The sequence below is a fragment of the Megascapheus bottae genome, chromosome 8 (genome assembly GCF_031878675.1).
Source record: "Megascapheus bottae isolate mThoBot1 chromosome 8, mThoBot2.hap1, whole genome shotgun sequence".
NCBI classification, from domain to species: domain Eukaryota; kingdom Metazoa; phylum Chordata; class Mammalia; order Rodentia; family Geomyidae; genus Megascapheus; species Megascapheus bottae.
In genome coordinates, this window is record NC_143516.1 from 58399884 (window position 1) to 58422810 (window position 22927).

The following is a 22927-nucleotide window of genomic DNA, read 5'->3' on the forward strand; positions in this document are numbered from 1 at the left end:
CTTGTAGCCCTCACAAGGGCAGGATTCAGTGTCTAAAAGAGACAGCAAGAGGGACTTGGATGTACTGACTCCCCTCCAGTTCCTTCTTTATAGGGACTGTGGGCCACCAAGGAGAACCTACTGTGGACATGCGTAACTGCTGGTAAGACTGTGGCTTTAGAACCTTATTGGGGAGCTTGCATTAGGGTCTGTCAAAATCCAGGGTCTCTTTCTGCAGTGTTGTTACAATGAGAAGAGAAGAGAGGCAAAGATAAATAAGTTCGGGGGTAAGATAGGAGAGCAAGCATGTTCGAAGTAGAAAACAAGAGACAGAAAAGAGAGAGGGGAGGCCACCATGGAGAGAGACAGAAATCAAAGATAAAAGATAACAGAGACAAGAAATAGATAAAGAAACAGCCAGCAAGTGAGATGCTAAGAGTTCTATCAACAGAGGCCATGGGCGCAGAGCCAGGTCTCTTGTGTCAGTCTACGAGCGCATAGGAACAACTCTGCACTGGAGTCTCATCACCCGTGTGAGCACAGTTAACCGAGCATAAACACAGGGAAGTAGGCCTCTTGAGGGATTTCTGCTGCAATGATTTTCCTTCCTCTTCTTCAGGAAAGTTCCTGTTTTCTTCTTGATATGCAGCTACCTGGGGCCTGGGGCATCTGCGGCTGCCAAGCGCCGCCCAAGTAAGACCCATGGTTTCTGTGTTTTGACACTCATTTGTCCCCAAAGACCACCAGAGCTGTGGCAAATGAAGCAGGAGTGGATGGGAAGACTGTGTGGCCTCTGGTCCTTCATGCTTTTCCTCTGCACTTTTGCTTTGGGCCGTGGAGATACTCAGGTGGCTAAGCCTGGAAAGGAAGTTGGATTATGATCACAATTAGCAGGAAGGCCAACTGAGTCAGCTCCTGGGCCCATCACCTGACTCAGCCAGTGACTAGCAGATGATGAGGGGATGCATGGCCGATGGATAAGGATGGGGCTGTGGAGGAGATGGGGTGAGGTCAGATAGGAAGAAGAGGTTTGGTATACTTTGACTGCTAGGCCAAACTATAACTGGAAAGAACATCATCCCTTTATGCTTCACTGGATTTGACATTTTCCAGAAATCTCATTGAACTGGCCCAAAGCTAACTTGTACTCACTGTCACTGAAATTCCAAATTGATGAGGTTTAAAGAATATTTTCTACTCCAAACCATCCAGAAAGCTTTCCAACAAGCTTCTGATTCCAGGCCATTCAGGACACTGGGCAGCTTTGGCTCCCATAGGAACAAATTTCTAACTCTGCCTTCAAAGGATTATCTCTCCAGAACAGACTAATAAAGCTACTGTGTTCCTTGCATTGACAAGTCAACTTTCTTAAAAGTAATTGTTGTTATTGTTTGCCCTGCCCTGAGGTAGTAGATGGGGTAGGCTGACAGGCTATCTCTTTCCAGGATTCCCAGTCAACACAAACATCAATGGAGAGAACGAACTCTGTCCCAGGATTAGGGTTGGCCAAGATGACTTGCCAGGCAAGTAGCAACCTATCCTTTTATGCATTCCTTCCAGACTGGCTATGTTCTTTGGTTTGGAAAGTTGTAACAAGGAATGAGGCCAGTGCCATTTCTGACTTTTTTTTGTGTGTTCCCTTTCTGTAGGGTTTGACCTGATTTCTCAGTTCCAGGTGGACAAAGCAGCCTCTAGAAGAGCTGTCCAGAGGGTGGTGGGGTCAACAGCCTTACAAGTGGCTTACAAGCTAGGAAGTAATGTAGACTTCAGGATCCCAACTAGGTATTGTATTAAAAAAAATTCCTTATCAAATCATCTTTGTCGGGAGCCAGGAGCGTAGCCTGGTGGTAGAGTGCTGACCTAGCATGCACAAGTGTGGCCTGGTGGTAGAGAGCTTAATTAGTATGCATGAAGCCCTGAGTTTGATCCCTTGGTACCACATACACAGAAAAAGCTGAAAGTGGTGCTGTAGCTCAAGTGACAGAGCACTAGCCTCGAGAAAAAAGTGTCTAAGGACAGTACCCAGGCCCTGAGTTCAAGGCCTAGGACTAGCAATATATCTATATCTTTAGACATAGATATAGAGATAAATATATCTTCTTCACATGTGTTTAGGTTTCAGCAGCTAGGTAATGCTAGAAATGTCCTTATGATTTACATTTCTTGGCTTGTAGTTATATTTAATGAGGAAGGAATTTACTCACTTATCAATGCTTAATGCTTGAATACTGCTCTATTTCCAGTGTATACTTTACATTCCAGGAAAATAAGTCCTTCACTAAAACTATGGTACATTGATTCAGGACATGTTCTTATTCCCTTGCTTTCTGTTTGTTTTTTTTTTTTAAGATAATTTGTCTGGTTTTGACTGAAAGGACCCTGTGTGTAAAGTGCCAGAGTTGAGGCATACTTTATCCAGGAACCACAGTGTGGTTAGGAACTACACAAGGGCGCTGTTCAATGCCCCAGTGCTGAAATAGAAGCACAGGGCCAGAGCTCAGCTCCTGGCAGGCTCTAAACAGGAAAAGTAAGTGATTATAACAGGAACCATGGTGGTGAAAATACTAAAGGTAGAATAAATCTTCCACTTCATTGGTATGCTTTTCTGACACTAAGCTTTAAGCTCTTTATATTATATATAACTGAGGTCCATGAGAGTCTGTGTAAATGCTGAATAGTACCATTGTGATAAAAATGCTTCACTAGTTTAGTTTTTCTGTTATGAATATACTTTATTATACAGACATGATTATTATAATTACACATTTAATTCATTTTCACAAATGAATTAACCTTCCTTTAAAAGATGAAAAAGGTGGGGCCTGGAGTTTGGCCTAGTGGTTAAAGTGCTTGCCTAGCATGCACGAAGACCCGGGTTCGATTCCTTGGCACCACATATATAGAAAAAGCCAGAAGTGGTGCTAAGGATCAAGTGGTAGAGTTCTAGCCTTGAGAAAGTCCAAGGACAGTGCTCAGGCCCTGAGCTCAAGCCCACATACATAGAAAAAAGATGAAAAAGGCTAGGTACCAGGGACTCAAGTCTATAACTAATAAGCTGAAATCTGAAGGTCAAGGCTCAAAGCCAGACTGGGTAGGAAATTCTGTGAGACCCAGGCTGTGAGTTCAAACCACAACACTGGCATAAAAATGATGAGTAGGAAAATTAGGCTGTTGTTTTAAGGTAATCTGTAAAAAATGTAATAGCATAGATCATTTAGAGACTCAGCTCCTTTTAAATTATGTATACTGTTTGGCTTACTGGTAGATGTAAGAATTGAATTAAAAAAGACAGTGAGTTAACATTTCTACAAATGAGATTTGTGAGACTTTTAAATTGTTTTAGGTCTATAGAAATACATACATAGTTTATTAATACAAGCAATAAAAAATCATGCCTTGATAATAACTACCTTGGAGAGGGAGGTAGAGTGGGAGGAGGAGAGAGGGAGAAGGAGAGAGAGAGAGAGAGAGAGAGAGAGAGAGAGAGAGAGAGAGAGAGAGAGAGAGAGAGAGAGAGAGAGAGAGAATGTAGCTGGGTGCTGATGACTCATACCTGTGACCCTAGCTATTCAGGACGCTAAGATCAGAAGATCGTGGTTTGAAGCCAGCCTGGGCAAGAAAGTCTAGAGAGTCTGTCTCCAGTTCACCAACAAGAAGTCAAAGTAGAGCTGTGGCTCATGTGGTAGAGCTCCAGCTTCAAGCATAAAAGCTCAGGGACCACATCCATTCTTTACTTCAAACCCCAGGATAAGCACAAATAAAATAATGAAATAAAAATCATCATCCATGGGCCGGGAGTTTGGCCTAGTGGTAGAGTGCCTGCCTAGCATGCACAAAGACCCAGGTTCGATTCCTCGGCACCACATACATAGAAAAAAGCCGGAAGTGGTGCTGAGACTCAAGTGGTAGAGCTCTAGCCTTGAGAAAGTCCAAGGACAGTGCTCAGGCCCTGAGCTCAAGTCTAGGACTGGCGCAAAAAAAAAAAAATCATCATCCACCAAGATAGTTATTTCTGTTTTCACAAGAAGGGAGCTATAGAAGAAGAGTTTAACTAGAAGTAAGACTATTTGAAATTCTGGGTTCTAGTTCATAATTGTTTACAGAAATGCTAATATTTTTAGCGAACAGAATTCATTGATACCTAGTTTACTGACCATTTCCTCCTTATTCAGAAATTTTTTCTAAGCTTAAAAGAAGGAAGGTAGAAAAATCATAATTTCAGTTCTTGCAAGATGACACTTGTGAGTTTTAAAGTTCAGTGTACCAAAATAATGAATAAAGAAATAAATGTAATAAACATACAAAGTTCAGTGCTCAACCCTTAGTAGTTGCCTTCAAAAGTAAACCATGTAGCCATCCATGATATTCTAGAGATGCTTGGGACAACAGTGAGCTTTTGCTGCCCTTTACATGACTAAGGAAGCAGCAATAACACAATGTTGGTTGGTGGGTCAAAGTACAACTGTGCTGGAGGAGAAAAGTAAGAACTGGCCATCTCCACTTGTCAAACATCCAGTGACCAGCAGCCGGCTGCTATATAAAACTCAAACTTTCCTGGGAAAGGCAAATATTCCCAGCCTGATGAAGGTTGTGAGTAAAGTCTGCACAGTTGCAAATGATAACTGAAATAATCTATGGGATGAGAGTACAATTGTGAGGAAGAATACTAGGTGAGAAGAACATGATCTCAATATGTTACACACAATTAGAAACATTAAAAGCTACTTTAACTAAAATGTTTCAACCAGTGGAGCTAATATGGACCCTAAGTGATTTATTTGCTCATTGTGAAAGCAATACTGCCAAGAACTTTGTAAGAATGTTGGTTTTGGCTGGTTCAAGATTTCTGAACAGTAGCTCTTTGGGTAGCATAAATAGTAATATTTTTGGGATTATGTGGCAGTGTGAGAGGGTTTTATATTTTAAGATCAAGCATGAGGGAACATTGAATGATTGAATTTCTGGGTAGGTATTTATGAACAAGAAAGCACAAATACTGTAAAGTTTTCCACATTGTAGCCTTTCTCCAGGTCTAGAATCTAAAAAGGCATAAAAGGGACAAAGTTAAATATGTATGAATATAGGAAAAGACTTACATTGACTACTTTCACATTTTACTCAGGCATTTGTATCCCCATGGACTGCCTGAAGAATACTCCTTTTTAACAACGTTCCGGATGACTGGGAGCACGCTTGGAAAGAACTGGAATATTTGGCAGATCCAGGACCTCGAGGGGAGAGAGCAAGTTGGAGTGAAGATCAATGGGCAGACAAAGTCGGTTGTGTTTTCATATAAAGGATTAGACGGAAACCTCCAGATGGCAACCTTTTCAGGCTTGCCTTCCTTGTTTGATGCCCAGTGGCACAAGGTCATGATTGGTGTGGAAAGGACCAGCGCCACTCTGTTCGTGGACTGTGTCAGAATTGAATCTTTGCCCATAAAGCCAAGAGGCCAGGTGGATGTGGATGGCTTTGCTGTGCTGGGAAAACTCACAGACAACCCCCAGGAATCTGTTCCCGTGAGTACAGGTCCATGCCATGCCAGACCAAATGCAGTGAATAAAGTTCCATGTGATAGTAGATCAAATGCAGTGAGTCTAGGTCCATGTGATGGTAGATCAAATGCAGTAGGTAAAAGTCCCCATGTGATAGTAGATCAAACCCATTGAGTATAGGTCCATACGATGGTAGATTGAATCCAGGTCCAGGTCCATGTAATGGTAAATCAAATCCAGTGAGTACAGGTCCATGTGATGGTAGATCAAAACCAGTGGGTATAGGTCCATGTGATGGTAGATCAAAACCAGTGGGTATAGGTCCATGTGATGGTAGATCGAATCCACTGAATATAGGTCCACATAATGGTAGATTGAATCCATTGCATACAGGTCCATGTGATGGTAGATTGAATCCAGTGAGTACAGGTCCATGTGATGGTAGATTGAATGCACTAGGTACAGGACCATGTGATGGTAGATCAAATCCAGTGAGTACTGGTCCATATGGTGGTAGATAGAATCCAGTGGGTACAGGTCCATGTAATGGTAGATCGAATCCAGTAGGTACATGTCCATGTGATAGTAGATCAAATGCAATGAATATAGGTCTATGTTATAGTAGATCAAATCTCTTGGGTACAGGTCCATGTGATGGTGGATCAAATCCAGTGGGTACAGGTCCATGTGATGGTAGGTTGAATCCATTGCGTACAGGTCCATGTGATGGTAGATCAAATCCATTGAGTATAGGTCCATGTGACAGTAGACTGAATCCATTGCATACAGGTTCATGTGATGGTAGATCGAATCCAGTGGGTACAGGTCCATGTGATGGTAGACTGAATCCATTGTGTACATGTCCATTTGATGGTAGATTGATTCCAGTGGGTACAGGTTCATGTGATGACAGATCGAATCCAGTGGGCACATGTCCATGTGCTGGTAGATCAAATGCAAAAATATAGGTCTATGTGATAGTAGATCAAATCTCTTGGGTACAGGTCCATGTGATGGTAGATCAAATCTCTTGGGTACAGATCCATGTGATGGTAGATCAAATGCAGTGGGTACAGTTCCATGTGATAGTAGATCGAATTCAGTGGGTATAGGTCCATGTGATGGTAGATCAAATCCACTGAGTATAGGTCCACATAATGGTAGATTGAATGCATTGCATACAGGTCCATGTGATGGTAGATTGAATCCAGTAGGTACAGTTCCATGTGATGGTAGATCGAATTCAGTGGGTATAGGTCCATGTGATGGTAGATCAAATCCACTGAGTATAGGTCCACATAATGGTAGATTGAATCCATTGCATACAGGTCCATGTGATGGTAGATCAAATCCAGTGCATACAGGTCCATGTGATGGTAGATCAAATCCAGTGCATACAGGTCCATTTAATCATAAATCAAATCCAATGGGTACAGATCCATGTGATGGTAGATCAAAACCAGTAGGTACAGGTCCAAGTGATGGTAGATTGAATGCAGTGGATACAGGTCCATGTGATGGTAGACTGAATCCATTTCGTATATGTCCATTTGATGGTAGATTGAATCCAGTGGGTACAGGTCCATGTGATGGTAGATCAAATCCATTGTGTACAGGTCCATTTGATGGTAGATTGAATCCATTCCATACAGGTCCATGTGATGGTAGATCAAATCCAGTGGGTACAGGTCCATGTGATGGTAGATCAAATCCAGTGGGTACAGGTCCATGTGATGGTAGATTGAATGCAGTGGGTACATATCCATGTGATAGTAGATCAGATGCAAAGACTATAGGTCTACGTGATAGTAGATCAAATCTCTTGGGTACAGGTCCATGTGATGGTAGATCAAATGCAGTGAGTACATGTCCATGCCCAGGCCAAATCTAGTGAGTACAAATCAAGGCAAAGCTTAGCAAAGCAAGTAGAAATCAGTAGTTCTGTTAAAGAAGATCAGAAGGCTGGTGATAAGGCTGTCTAAGTGTGTTTTCAGGGGGCCTGCTATCCAGGTTGTTGCTTCTGGAATTAGGGTGCTGGTGTCCTGTAGGAAAGCATTGGGAAATGACGGATTTGGAAAGACATCAGTTTCCTTGCTCAGTTTCCTTGCAGAAAATGGAGTAGCATCTCAAGCTGAGAAGGATAGATTTTGCTAGGACATTTCATGCTTACAGTTTATAACATGTTTTCTTTTTTTCTCATTGTTTACAAATTGAAACTGATTGTCAATGGGGAATGTGTGTGTGTGTGTGTGTGTGTGTGTGTGTGTGTACGTGCACACGCGTGTGTTGGTCTTGGGGCTTAATACTCAAGGCCTGGGTGCTGACCCTATGCCCTTTTGCTCAAGGGTAGCTCTCTATTACTTGAGCCATAGCTGTACTTCTAGCTTTTTGGTGGTTAATTGGAGATAAGAGTCCCATGGACTTTTCTGCCTAGGCTAGCTTTAAACTGCAATCCTCAGATCTCTTTGTCCTGAGCTAGGATTACAAAGTGATGACATTAGCACCCAGCAAAAGAGTATCTGTTTTCTGGTATGTTCCTTTAGTGCATGGCTTATGTTGCAACTTCAAAAGGGTTGACCAGATTAAATTATTTGTCACATAGTTTTTGTCAGTGGAATTCAACAACAAGAAGGACTCCAGATATGAAAATGAGAAATGTGCAGAGATTAGCATTTTAGCTGTATAATGAAAGAGACTTTAACCGAAGCACTCAACCACTCTTCCTTCAAAATAACTAATATGCAAATTGGAATTCATGTTGCATTCCAGGGGGGATTATTGGGGCAGCAATGGCATCCATGGCCCCCAAGTGCTCCTGACTCTGAATCCCAAGGGGGGCCTCTTCCAGACCCTATCCATGCTCACAGGTGAACCGCACCGCATTCCCCTATTATTTAGTGCCACAGCGACATTGCACATATTTAAATAGTTGTGCCAGTTTTTCCAGAGAGGATAATATTTTTGGAAGAAAACAGGTTGATGAAGTACTTCACTTCCAGAAAATTAACTTCAGCAAACTATATCTAAACTAAGGTTATAGTTTCTTGTTAAACTATATAATAACACTTCTCAGGGCAATTCCCCATTTTCAAAACCCAAATCTCACCCATATACAACACATGCTTGCTCAGAGATGTCAAGGACTCTCTTGGTGAATAAAATTGTGTAATTTTTTTTTACTTTGAGGGTAATTACATCTCTTTAAAAATGGTTATTTCCCTTTTATTTTATTTTTATTTATTTTTTGTTAATGTGATACTAAGGAATCAAATCCAGGGCCTCATCTATGCTAGGCAAACACTTTACCACTAAGCCACATTCCCTACCCTGTACACCTCTTCTTATCCTGACAAAATTCTCTTCTAGTCATTGGGGAAAGAGGAAAGAGAACTATAATTATCGTTGCTATGAATTAATTTTATGTACTTGAATATGAATCTACATAATGACAACTCTCAATTTTTAGAGGAACTGTAGTAACACTAGTAATTTTGCTTCCAGATACATTTCTACAACAAGCATAGGAAATATGGAAAAGTATGAAATCTTATAGAAGTGGTTTTTTTTTTGTAGCTCTGAAGTTTTCTAGATGACAGTATAAACAAGCTTGCATGTGTTCATTTCCATTTCTTATTTCATATTCACATTTTTTGACTATATTAGATTTTGAACTCTGGGTCTGCTGATGTTTGCTAGGCTGGTGCTTTGATGTTGAGCCATGCTTCCAGCTCAGTATTTTTGTCAGTTGTGGGACTTGAACTCAGGAGTCCTGGGTGCTGTTCTAGAGCTTTTGTGTTCAAGGTTGGTGCTCAAGGTTGGCATTTGGAGCCCAAGCTCCACTTCCAGTTTTCTGGTGCTTAGTTGGAGATAGGAGTCTCATGGCCTTTCCTGCCTGAGCTGGTTTCAAACCATGATCCTCAGATCTCAGCCTCCTGAGTAGCTAGGATTACAGGCATGAACCACTGGTACCTGACACCCAGCACAGTTACTTGCTGACTACTTTTAGGATAAGTTTTCTGCTTCCTGTTCAATTATGCCTTTGAATTGTAGTCCACCTGTCATTGCTGGGACCACAAGCCCGGGCTTGTGCACTCAGCTCTGGATTGAGAAGAGGATTTAGGAATGTTTCCGCTCAAGCTGGACTCAATCTGTGGCACTCTGTCTCAACTTCCCAAGCAGGTAGGGTTTACAGACCTGAGTCACTAGTGCTGGGAGTTATTTTCTATTCATCTTACATGAGAGAACTCAATCACCAAAGACTTTGCCCACTTGAAAGTAGGATTCACTGTGGAGCAGTGTGTATTTTTAGAGAACAGGCAGAGTCGCAGAATCAAATTCTATTCAATTGTAGTGTCAGAAACTTTGGAAGCATGGCTCTGCTATGTGATCTGTGGCAAGAGAGTTAATCTCTGCATCTCACTTTACCCATCTGTGAGCTTTGTCATATGAAATATAATTAACAGCCATTAAGGAAAAAATCATTCTGCTCTATTTTTCATCCCTTCCTTATAAATGTCACTGCAATCTAAAACAAAAACTTAAATAAAATCCCCCCTAAGTAACCAAACCATTCTCATAGAAAGTGCTTGGTCAAACCCTCTTATTTTAAGAAGCTGTGCAGTTGTTGGAGAAGTACCTCTATATCTTGCTACTCAACCATCCCCACTATGTAAGCATGGAGCAGAGAATTATAGATAATTTCCATCTTAGAATTAGTTTTTCTTGCCAGGTGTCAGTGGCTCATGCCTGGAAGTTTAGTTACTCAACCTATTTGAAGCACACAAATCCTTAAGACTATGTCTCCAGTTAGCCAGCAAAATGCCAGACTGGAGGTATGAACCGAGCAGTAGAGCACTAGCCATGAGCAAAAAAGGCTGAGCCAAGAGATTTTGTAAAATGATGGCTGCATTTTCTGGAGAAAAGGTATGATAGGGTTGAGAGAACCAAAGAATAATGGATCAAGAGGAAAGCTCCAGGTCACTCAGCACAGGGAGGGAAGGGTTGTCAACAGAGGATAAGAGGGTTTACTACCTCTTGTTTGCCTGAAGAAAAACCTTTCCTACTTCTATTGGCAGAAAGAAAGACAAAACTTTCATTGTCTTCAACTTCAGTCATCATCTTGTAACCTAAACTCTGGATAAGCTGCAGCAGTAGAAAAAAAAATATCCAATTTTGTAGTGGAGACAACAGATCTAGAACTCACTTGGTAGGAGAGAAAGAGTGAAAATCACTATTAGATGAGAAAAAAGGCCTGTGGAGATGGGAAATGGGATGGCCTAACCAGATATTTTGTAATGCCAGTACAATCTGCTGACCAAGATCTGGGGGACTGATTTGAATTGTCTTAGTAAAGAATCTTCTTAGTGGAAGGAGGCCAGTGGGGCATGAATGCAGCTCAGGGGTGGAGTGGCAGGCTAGCATGCCCCAGGCTTTGATCTCAGCCTGAGAAAAATATTAATAAGACTGGGGATGCGACTAGGGAAAGATTACCACCTGTCTAATACTCTGAAGGTTCTGAGTTCAAACCCCAAGCTGCTTCTTTTTCCTTGTCATTGAGGCTGTCTTACTTAGATTGAGACTTAACAATTCTGCCCTTGCTCTGTTTCTTTCCTATCCCACCCAGCCCCTCCTCCACTGAACTAAAACTGCAAGTTGTCATAGCACATTAAATTTTATGTCTAACAATAATGCAGTTTGCAGAATCTAATTTTTTAACTCTTTCTGATACCTCTTTTCCTTTAGCCCTGTCTCCATGGGCCATGACTACTCTGGATGCTTTCTTTCTTTTACTATTCCATTACTTCTTTTTTTTTTTTTTTTTTTTTTTTTTTTTTTTTGCCAGTCCTGGGCTTGAGCTCAAGGCCTGAGTACTGTCCTTGGACTTTCTCAAGGCTAGAGCTCTACCACTTGAGCCTCAGCACCACTTCCGGCTTTTTTCTATGTATGTGGTACCGAGGAATCGAACCTGGGTCTTCATGCATGCTAGGCAAGTACTTTAACCACTAGGCCAAACTCCCGGCCTCCATTACTTCTTTGTGCTAGTATTGGGACTTGAAGTCAAGGCCTCCTTGGCTTTTTTTGTTCTTCTTGCACTCTACCAGTTGAGCCATGCCTCCACTTCTGGCGTATTGCTAAATGGAATTAGGAGTCTCACTGTAGGCGATCTGTCTGTAGTGGCTGGCTTCCAACCATACACTGAGTCCACTGACCTCACCCTGGTTTTTAGTTGAGGGAGCCCTACATGACATCTCCTTAGATGTATAAATGACCGGCTTGGCTTCTCCAAGAACTAACTGACTGCTCCCTTCCTCCAGTTTGAGCTGCAGTGGATGCTGATCCACTGTGACCCCCTGCGACCCCAGAGGGAGACCTGCCATGAGCTGCAGGGCAGAGCCATGGTGAGTGCCTGGGCCAGCCCAGGAGGGAATCCCTCCCCTCCCCCTCCATTTCCCCTTCCCCTCCCTAGTTCACTCTCCCCCTCCTCCTTTCCTCTTTCTCTCCTCTTCCTCCTCCCCTTCCCCTTGCTTCTCCCCACTTCCCTCTTCCCTCTCCTCCTTTTCCTTCCCCTCTCCTCCCTCTGCCCTCCCATTCTTTCTCCCTTCTTCTCCCCTTCCCCTCTCCTCCCTTTTCCCTACCTTTCCTTCATCCTCTTTCCTCCTCCCCTTTTCTCCTTTCCCTCTCCTCCCCCTTCCTCCTCCCTTTTCCCTTCCCTTCCTCCTTCCCATTTCCCCCTCCCTTCCCTCTCCCCTCCCTTCCCCCCTCCAACCTCCCTGCCCCCCTCTCCCCCTTCCCAGTTCCCCTCTCTTCCTCCCCCCCCCCCCGCCCTCTCCCCTCCCATCCCTCCAGGGTTTTCTGAGGTCCACTCTCTGCAGCTGGGATTCTCGGATTCTCTGCCTGGCAGGTGGAAACCTCCAGGTGGTGTCTGCCCTTGGTGGGGTCTCCATCCCTGCCTCCCAGGGTCTCGGAGTCACCCGCCTCTTGCGCGTCCAGGAGGAGGCTGGGCGGGGCCAGGCTCCCTGGAGCCCAGCTCGGCGGGGAAAGGGTTAAGGGGCGCCCTCCCGCCAACCTTCCGCCCCGCTGTCCCCGCGGGTCCCCGCGGCTCCTCCCATCCCAGGACCCCTTCTTAGCCTACGTTCTTTGCTGGCCTGGCCGCTCAGACCAGCCGGGCTGGAGGCTGGGGGGACTCGGCGCCGAGGGAGCCTGGCGGGGGGACCCAGTGTCCCTGGCATGGCCGGGCTAGCGGGGGCGCGCAGGACGCTCGCGCTGCTGCTGTCCGCGCTCTGCCTGGGCGCCGCGCAAGTAAGTTGGGTCATTTCTGTCCTTCGGTTCGCAGCCTGACCGGACCACGGACGAGGTGAGCGGGCCGACGTGCGGGGACACCTGGACACCAGCGAGCTTGCCTGAGCCCCAGGGCTCCCGGCCGAGTTCGCGCCAGGGTCCGCAGCTCTGGACCACCCCCTGTCCAGGCTCAGCCCGCACGGCTCCCCTAGTCCAGGCAGCGGGGGAGCGGGGAAAGCAGCTGGAGCTGCTCCTCCTCCTCTAGCCCTGGTGGTTCAGCCAGGAGCCTGTGGTGGTCCTGGAGCCCTGCAGTCCTGGATCCCATCAGAATCCCAGCGACTTTCCTAAAGGCTGGAGGCCCCCTCCGTGGTGGGGGGTGTGGGGTGGGCAAGGAGGGGGGAACCTGGAGAGCAGGCCAGCAGGGGGGTAGGCAGGGGTGGGGGACAGGGAGTGGAGTAGGGGGGTGGGCCTGGGAAGCAGGCCGGGTGGAGTAGGGGGCTGGGGCGCTTGGGCAAGCCCAGCAGGAGATTCCAGTTCCCTTACAAAGACCCATTGTAACCTGTCTGGTCTTGGGAGTTCAGAAAAACAAAGTTTTCCTTGATGAAAGAAGCTTTTTCTTTCCCCCCTTCTCATACTCTCTTACTTTTAAATTTAAAATTGCCCATTCCCTAAGCAATGTAGATGTTGTTTCAAACACCAGATTCTCTCCCAGGTGGCTGTTTGCCCAGGCTAAGGGGGTCGGCATCTGAAACGGGGTGCCACAGTAGGCACAAAGACCCCTTGCCTGGCCAGCCCTGTAGGTAGACCTGAAATGAGGTGGGCTCTGGGCCAGGCTGCCCTGCCTCCATCCCTCCCAGCCTAGGACCCTCCTTCACGCCCTCCTTCTGTTCAGTGTGCCCTGAGGAGGCGAAGCCAGTGAGCTCTCCTCCTGTGTTTTGGACAGTTTACCTCATTTAGAACATGGCAGCACCCAAACCCCTGTGAACTTAGAAACATAGCTTTTGTGCTGGCTTTCAAAAGTTGAGGGTACCAGGAGGGGGAAGGTGGCTAGGTGACCTGCTGGGGGGCACTGCTGACCCTGTGTACTGTTTTTGCCAGCGAGGTCCTCCAGGAGCACAAGGCCCCCCTGGGCCCCCGGGGCCCCCTGGAGTCCCAGGCATTGATGGCATCGATGTAAGTGTCTTTGACTAGGACCCGTGTCCCGTGTTTCCTCTTGGATCCCCAGCCCTGTGCTTCCCCACCCTTCCTTCACTTGCTTGGGTGGGATGGGTGTTCAGAGGGAGCCTGTGTGCCTTTCCTCACCTCCCCCTAGGGAATAGGGTAGGAGTGGAAGGGGATGGAAAGCCCATGGTTGGATCCTGCAGAGGAGATAGACCCTTGACCCTGCCTTCCCACTGGACATCTCTCCTTCTGGATTTTCAGAGGAGAGATGGACCCTTCCCCTTGTCCCTGACGTCCCACTGGCACAGCCCTCCATCTTCTGCCCCTCACCCCCTCTTAGTGTCATATCCAAGAGCAGATCTGAGGTGAAGTATCAAAGGAACCTCTGGCCTGGCTCACTCACTAATGTTCTTGCTTTTTCTTGTGTACTTCCAGGGTGACCGTGGTCCAAAGGGCCCCCCAGGCCCTCCGGTGAGTTCATGGCAAGCCTTGTCCCACTCCTTTTGGTTAGATGTGTTTTGCAGACCCAAGTGCCAAAAAGTCTCATTTTTGTCCCCCCACACATTTCTCTCTCTCTGCCTTCCCTCCCCCTCCCCTCCCCCTCCCCCCTCCTCCCACCAGGGTCCTGCTGGAGAGCCTGGGAAACCAGGAGCACCAGGCACCCCTGGCACACCAGGTGCAGATGTGAGTAAGAGGGTTGATAAGCTCCTTCCCTAGCCAAGGGTGTGCGTGTGTGTGTGTGTGTGTGTGTGTGTGTGTGTGTGTGTGTGTGTGTGTGATCTATGCAGAACCTTTTTGTGGAAGGTGTCTGGGGACTGCCTGTCTGGACACACCCTCCAGAGTGCTTGGGTGACAGGTGTGGAAGACAGTGCCTCAGGTTCACAGCGCCACATGGGTAGTGCCTTCAGAGCTTGCTTCACAGACTCTGGCCTTGTACCACATTGCTCACCTCAGAATATCAAAAGGCTGCTCCTGATTTTGCTTACTGCTTCACTTCAACAGAAATTTAGAATAAAACAAATGACAGTGCTTTTAAATTTGTAAAAGTACACTTTAGAAGCAATGATAACTATTTTTCCTTGTCTATATTTCCAGCCCCACAATGCAAAGCAAACCATATTTCAAGTATTAAAAGTTGTAAAAGAGGGGCCGGGAGTTTAGCCTAGTGGTAAAGTGTTTACCTAGCATGCACGAAGACCCGGGTCAACTCCTTGGTACACATACATAGAAAAAAGCTGGAAGTGGTGCTGAGGCTCAAGAGGTAGAGCTCTAGCCTTGAGAAAGGTCCAAGGACAGTGCTCAGGCCCTGAGCCCAAGTCCAGGACTGGAAAAAAAATGAAATAAAATGAAACAAAGTTGTAAAAGAGTTAAATGTCTCAGATCAGTGAGTGGTCTGAGCTTGATTAATTCCCTAGGAAAAACAGGAGGGCATTAATGTTGTCGCTGGGTACAGATAGGGAACAAAGAAATGAAAGGAGGAAGGAAAAAGAGAAAAGCCAGACATGTCCTAGGATATCAGCCACACCACACAGCTGGGGCAGAAATTAGCTATTGGGATTTGTTTAGAGGGGTTTCTTTGGGGGCAAATGTTTTCACAAATATTTCCTTTAGACTTATAATAATCTGCAAAGAGTTATTGGCCTAATGTTTTTCACACATAAGGAAACAGAATAATAATGTAAGAACAAGTGATTTACTCAGGGACCCAAAATTATTGGGTGGCTAAGGTAGAAAAATAATACCTAGCCTGTAAATTTTTTTGTTCAGTCTTTTGTTTATGCAGATAAAGTTGAGGTTCTTCATACACAAACAATTGGAGAAAATAGGAAGAAAAGTGATAATGGTTTTTATAGTACTGATATTGATAAGTCAGTGGATATTAACAATCATTCATAAATGGTATTTTATCATGTTTGTAATTAGTGGTATGTTTTATAGACTGCAACTATTGGGTTGAAGTGACCTAGGACTTCTGGAATGTAAAAATGTGTTCCTCTACTCCTCGGTCTATTTGACATTTCAAATTTTATTTTATTTTTCTGTAATTAAGAATGGACATGGGGCTGGGAGTTTGACCTAGTGGTAGAGCACTTGCCTAGTGTTTACAAAGACCTGGGTTCAATTCCTCATTACTATATACTTAGAAAAAGCCAGAAGTGGTGCTGTGGCTCAAGTGCTGTAGCTCTAGCCTTGAGAAAGCCCAAGTGCCAGTGCCTAGGCCATGAGCTCAAGCCCCAGGATTGACAAAAAAAAGACATTTTGAGAGAATAAGGAAATAGAAACTAGACCACAGATTATTGGATTTATGTCTGGCTATAAGGAAACCAGGAAAGCTGACAAGATTCTAAAATACTTTTGTGGTGGTGAACTCAAAGATCTTAAACCTCCAATTGTTTTGCTTTATTGCAAAGCTTGTGTTTTGGCAATGTTAAAAAAAATGGCCTACTGGACAATGTTTATAAGAATCTGAAAGAGCAGAGTACAAATTTTGCCACCTATGTTGAGTGGATTGTGTGTGTGTGTGTGTGTGTGTGTGTGTGTGTGTGAAAGAGAGGGGGGGGCGAGAGAGCTCATGTATGTGTACTAGTACTAGGGTTTGAACTCAGCACCAGGGTATTGTCCCTAAACTTCTTTGTTCAAGGTTAGCACTAGTGCTATACCAACCACCTTGAGCCACAACTCCACTTCTGGATTTTGCTGATTAAATGGAGGTAAAAACCTCATGGACTTTTCTGTCTGGGCCGACTTTGCACTGAGATCCTCAAACTCAGCCTCCTGCGTATCTAGGATTACAGGTGTGAACCATTGCTACCTGGTTTTCAAGCACTGTTTTAAGTCTTTGTTGTGACTGAGTAAACAAAAACTCAATAGTAGGGTAGGAACAGATGAAAAGGTTGGTGTTGGCTCAAGTCCTCAAGCCCTGATAATGCGTGAGCAGGCCGAGGACAGTGCTGAGGTTTTGTGTCACACAGCCACTCAGGAGCAGTCAGGATCTACTCCAAATACCCAAAATACAGATGCTGAAGGAGGACAATGTAACACCCCAACCCCTCTACACACCTTAGTGGCCAATTATGTTCATCCTATTCAGTGTTGTGTTCTGAGCACGTGATGTGCTGGGCAGCGTGCTACAACTGATACAGGCATGGGATCCGTGTCCTGTGGGACTGCCTTTCTCCACAGCTGATGCCACTGTGCCTGTCCAACTTTAATTCAGATAACCTTTCAGTGACATACCCAGCTCACCACATCTGATGGAGGGCTTAGCGCGTGCATACAGCCTTCACACAGTCCAACTGCTACCTGGCTCTGCCTTCTTAGAATGCAGAGGGAACACTGCCAGACAGAGCAGCCATGCCATTTCTTGTTTTTGGTTAATGCAGTCACCATGGAAGAAGATTGCTTTGTGTATGCAGAGCAGGGACTGGGATACCTGCTGGAAAGTAGCAGTTAGGTGCAGTTAGAGGGCAGGAGTGGTGAAGGTGCCTCTGCAGTGTGTGGCTGCTCTGCTGAAATGTGGAGATGGACACCACATCCCCGAGCTCAGCATCTGTGGGCAGGCTTGTTCCCAAGTGACAGACCCATAGGCCAGCCAGAGCAACTCAAAATCAAAGACAGTTTTTTGAAAAGTCTTTTGTATGTATGCTCAATATTTTTATCTTCTGCAAGTTTCCAGTAGCTATCATTTTTAAATTCTTTTCTGATATATTTGTTAAGGAAAGTGGTGTAGAGAAATGCAAAAGTTATAGCCATAAATAATAGACTTAGGGATAAGGACATTGTAATTTTTATAATGCTTTGTCTCTAAGCAGACGCAGAAGACAACACAGGATTATTGAACTTCTGACAAAGGATAGTTACTAAAAGTTAGGAACATGCTATAATTTTTAAACAGAAAATAATTCGCAAGCAGATCTCATGTCAAATGTTACTTTTGAGTAAGAGCTTGGGGAAGTATTACTTTATAATTTTTATTTTATAAATTTTTATAATTTTATAATTCATAAATATTTGCACTGTACACAACACAACCATCCTGCAGATACTCACCAAATTGAACAAGTTCTGCCTAGTAGTGTCATGGTGGTTCTAACAGCAGGTCTTGCTTTGTCAGGGACTGACAGGACCTGATGGATCTCCTGGCTCTGCTGGACCTAGAGGCCAAAAAGTAAGTGAGCCACAGGTGTTCACTGTAGTGAAACCTTGAACTATCCTCTTATTGTACCAAATAAATTACAATACTTTAAACTAAAGTATATAAAGAAAAATACTTTTCCAACTAAATTTGGGTCTGAAAATACCAAAGTGGAGAGTTTTAATGATTTCAATACCTGTGCAGTTTGCCTGTTGATATATTAATGCTACATAAGCCAAGTACAACAAAGCTCCCTTTATTATTTTTAGGGAGAGCCCGGCATTCCTGGATCTCGAGGATTTCCTGTAAGTAGCTATAAAACCACAGAAGTAAAAGCCTCCTATCTTTAGGTAAACTTCTGACACTGTGAACAACAACAGTTAATGCAGAATTCTATATAAGACCTAAGAAAGAGCTTTATGACTTATCCAGTATGCTCCCTGTTCCTATTATGAGTACTAAAATCTTAGAGATATTTAAATGTATAGTATGAAGTGAATATTTCTATTTGCAGCTAGTATTTCTCTGTACACAACATCCTCTCTACCTCTTTGCTAGAGAACATTCCCTGCATAAAATTAGCAGGTCTGAGTTAATGGTCAGACCATTCTTCATATCACTCTTCACAACTGGATTGATCACAAATGTAATTTCAACCAGTGAGATGCTGTCAGCTCTAATTCGCAGGCTGGTCTTTTCCATCATCACCCAATCCTGTAGATTTACACTCCATTTTTGGTGCATGTCAGTGGTACTTCTCCTTTCCTCTTTCTCTTTTGCTCTTGCCATTCATCTGTGTCTTTTCTCCTTTTTCCCCAATGTGTACTGTTTTCATTGTCATATTTCAGCACCTGTTAACTTTTGCACTGGTTGCCTATTTTCAGCAGTGAACTATTCTGACCTTTCAGGTTGTTTAATTCAGATATCAACATCACAGAGATGTCTCTTAAATAACATCCAAGTCTCTAATAATGAAATGACATTATTAATTACTTCACTATACTCAGTCATAACATTTGTTTTTCAAATTGATCTATGTGTTACAAAAGATTCAAACATGCATAATAGTTCAAAGAATGCTTTGAAAAGCCTGGCTTACTATGGAAAGCTACTTACTGCTCAGATGAATCTTTTCTTGCTTTGGTTGCCTAAAAAATTAGAACAATGCCACTAACACAGTTCCATGTGTGGATTCTGGGTGATTCTTTACATATGGATATTGAAGAAAAGCAAGACTGAAATGAAAATTAGCAGGAAGGTGATAACAAATAGCTGTGAATAAATGCTATTCTAGTCAATGTAGGAAGAAGAATGACAAGAAATCCCCAGGGGAAATTAAAACTGGAACTCTGAAGGGAGATAAATCAGCAAGTGTTCAGTTTTCAGCTCAGCAAGCAAATTCTTAGAGTCCTTAACAGACCAGGCTCTGTGCTAGGGGTTGGGGCTTGGGAATTAACAGAATACATATGCAAAGGAGAGAAGGAAGAATGACTAAGTTTAAAACCAAATTCCAATTGGGACAGACTGATTGAAGGGGTGATATTGATTGAGATACATTGCACTCAAAAACTGACATGTGGAATTGAAACCACTTTATACAACTACTTAAAAGTAGTACAAAAAACAACAAAAAAATAGACTGGATGCTTGTGGCTCACACCTGAAATCCTAGCTACTCAGGAGGCTGAGATCTGAGTTTGTGATTCAAAATTAGCCCAGGAAGAAAAATCTATGAGATTCTTCCCTCCAATTAATAAGCAAAAACGCTGAAAGTAGAGCTGTGGCTCCAGTGGTAGAGTGCCAGCCTTGAATGACAAAACTAATGAACAGCATTCAGTCATTGAGTTCAAGCCCCAGTCCTGGCACTAAATAAATAAAAAATACATTTAATATAGTCACATTAGAATAACAGTGTAGGTGACTCCAGCATTGCAGTCCTTTACTTTTTTTTAAAATAGCTACTAGTTTTAAAAATAATATTTCTAGATTTTGTGTCTAGAAATATAGGTCTACCTGTCAACTGGGAAGTATATGTTTTTTTATCCTTTCCTTTCCTTTTTTTGTGACAGTGGCTTTCTCACTTTTATTGTCTTTAAAAACAAAACAGTCACACACAAAGCCTTTAGCATAGCTTGAGGAGCAGGATAAGCTGCCGCCTCTCATTCTCCAGGGCTCCCTTATGTTAAGTATGGCATGTTTAGTGTTAGGGCTTATGGTTTACCCTGAATTATGTCTGTGTTGTGTCTGTATTTGACTATAATCCACTTACCATGAACATTTTATCTTACTCTTTCAGGGCCGAGGCATTCCTGGACCCCCTGTACGTATCACTTCATCATTCATCATTTAGTCTAGAAAAGTGGCCTAGTTCTCAAAGCTGCTCTGACTTTGCTATTACCACTCCCACCAGTGAAGTGTATAGGGTTTCCTAAGTGATCTTAGGTTGCTAGTAATGATAATCCCCTATTCTGCTAAAGAAAATATTTATACATACAAAAGATTTCTACTTTATTTTAGCATTAGAGTTTGCTCAGATGCTGTTGCTTCACGGGAAACCAATCCTGGCACAGGTTCATTAATTCTTCCTTTGCTGTTTATCACAGATGTAGTCAGGCTGTGAGTTACCTGTCACTTTGATTTCAGGGTCCTCCCGGGACATCGGGCCTCCCCGGAGAGCTTGGCCGTGCAGGACCTATCGTGAGTACACCTGCATTTGTGTAGGTCTTTGCTGACTTGCTAACACATGGTACCACAGAGGGATAGTCACCTTACTCTGTGTTCCTGCCTGAAGATTCCAAGATGACTGGTGAATTTTATTCCAGCTCGGCATACTGATGAGGTGAAAATGCTACCAAGTGAATTTAATGCTTTGTCTAGCCAAATTTCAGATAGACTATTCCCAAATAAGGGTGTAGCCCTTTACTAGACTCTTCACTTGGATTGGGTTCCCGTGGCCTTGCATTAGATTTTCCACATGATATACAAAGTAGCCTATTTATTTTCATGGAAGATGTTATGAGAAGATAGATAATTGAAAACTCACTTAGAGACAGAGTGCCATATTACATGCTCTATTTTTGTTGCTTTGAACACATTGGATTGAACTCAGGGTGCTGTGCTTGCTCGGTAGGTGCTCTACCATTTGAACCACACACCCAACTCAACACTTTTCTTACTTTTCCTCATGAACTTCTTATTTGCAAATTCACTTACTAGGCTAATGGGTATGAAATAATTACATATTTAAAGTAATTATAAGATGCTCTGTGCTTTTTATGACATGCAGCAAAAAGAAAAACTATAAATAGGAGTAATATTACTAATGACAGTAAACATTGAATATTCAGATTTCACTTCATTTTTTGCCCCTTTTTGGTATCAGTACAGAGGATTGAACTCAAGGCCTGGGTCTGTGCCTTAGCTTTTTCATTCAAGGCTGGTGCTTGGCCATTTGAACCACAGCTCCTTTCCTTCTTTCTTGTGAGTTTCAGAGACTTCCCTGCCCAGACTGGCTTTGAATCATGATCCTTCTAAGTAGCTAGGGTTACAGGTTTGAACCCCTCACACTTGGTTTGGGATCCATTTTTATGTGAACAGCTTATTTGAATGTAGCCTTCGTTGCATTTATTTCTATTGCAAGCATCACAAGCAGTGTCAGGCGAGTGAGGGAATAGGCGAATGTCAGCTACAAGATTCAGGCCTCCTGAAGAAGCCGGCTGCCCCATCTCAGTCCCGCTAGCCATGTGATGGCATTAGTAGTGTGGGTTCTCTACTCCTGACCAATCAACTAGGGAAATACAAAGGATTCTCGGTTTGTTTTCAGAGCAGATTAATCATCATGTAGAAAAAAAGGTGGCTTTACTTTTCTCTGCATCTCTCTTGGTTTTATTTTATACGTTCACCATCTTAGACCTCCCCTGTAATTGGTTTTGTTGAACTACATTGGACTTTGGTGGCAGGTTTTCTGCATGACTGAACTCTGAAGGGGTTTTCTCCTGTCTTGGTGGTTTGATGTTTTGTGTTTGATCATTACAAAGCTACTCAATCATAATTCTCTACTGCTTTTAGGGCGAACCTGGGAAGAGAGGACCTCCGGGGCCCCCTGGGCCTCCAGGGCCAAGTGTAAGTCATTGAAGCTTGACCTTCTCTTTGCTTCTGAGTGTAGAGGTTGGAAAACTATAAGAACCAAACATGCAAGAATGTATTAAATGAGCCATTGTCCTATGCTTCTGGAATGGCTACCAAGATTTTCATGCAGTCAGAGCATGGTTCCTATTAGGGGCAGAAAAGCAGAAGGAACACAATAAATGAAAATGCGGTTTTCACAGAGCAAGTCTTATTCATTGACTTTGACATCTTTTGACCCATGAGGTTTCTCAAATGCTTATATAAAGGAAGTTTTGAATGAACTAGTTTTTACCAAGATTTCATAGTAACAAGCTTAAAATACAGGAATTATGGGAATAATCTGTGTTTTTATTTAGACCTGAGAGTTTTGTCTGCTCTTTTGCCTGGCCTCTCATTTCATTCCTCTGAAGAGGTCATCTGCCACCATTTAGGGCTCTCTAACGGGGACCAGAGAGTCATTAGCACATGAGCATATTGCATGCTGCTAGTTCTTCCTTTTATTTTATGAAATATATTTATATGGCACTGCTCAATAGGGGTTTACATTAATAGGACTGAGTTAGTTATTTATAGTCTTAACTTTAATATCTTATTTGCTTTAGGGAACAATTGGATTTCATGATGGTGATCCACTGGTAAGATACTTTTCCTTGAAGAAAATGTAGGTTTAATTCAAAGGACATGTAGTTGTCAGATGAATTGCCATTAAAATGTTCTGTGTTTCTGTGTTTTACTTTCCGCAAATGTCAGA

General features: G+C 43.5%; 1 protein-coding gene across 2 annotated transcripts in view; it reads left to right on the forward strand.

Annotated features, from left to right (window-relative positions):
* The first annotated feature begins 1676 nt into the window (after positions 1–1676).
* Positions 1677–22927, forward strand: part of Col9a1 (collagen type IX alpha 1 chain) — a 48966-nt gene continuing 27715 nt past the window's right edge. The window contains exons 1-13 of one of the 2 annotated variants that reach the window (XM_090338492.1): positions 1677–1761; positions 5102–5498; positions 11789–11872; positions 12808–12828; positions 13851–13925; positions 14349–14384; positions 14535–14597; positions 18028–18081; positions 18318–18353; positions 20345–20368; positions 20692–20745; positions 22117–22170; positions 22779–22811. In XM_090338492.1, coding sequence (XP_090194618.1) covers positions 5157–5498; positions 11789–11872; positions 12808–12828; positions 13851–13925; positions 14349–14384; positions 14535–14597; positions 18028–18081; positions 18318–18353; positions 20345–20368; positions 20692–20745; positions 22117–22170; positions 22779–22811 — 876 coding nt within the window. In that variant the 5' untranslated portion in view covers positions 1677–1761; positions 5102–5156. Of the gene's footprint in view, positions 1762–5101; positions 5499–11788; positions 11873–12620; positions 12774–12807; positions 12829–13850; positions 13926–14348; positions 14385–14534; positions 14598–18027; positions 18082–18317; positions 18354–20344; positions 20369–20691; positions 20746–22116; positions 22171–22778; positions 22812–22927 lie in introns of those variants that run through there. The other variant, XM_090338494.1, reaches the window with a different exon arrangement.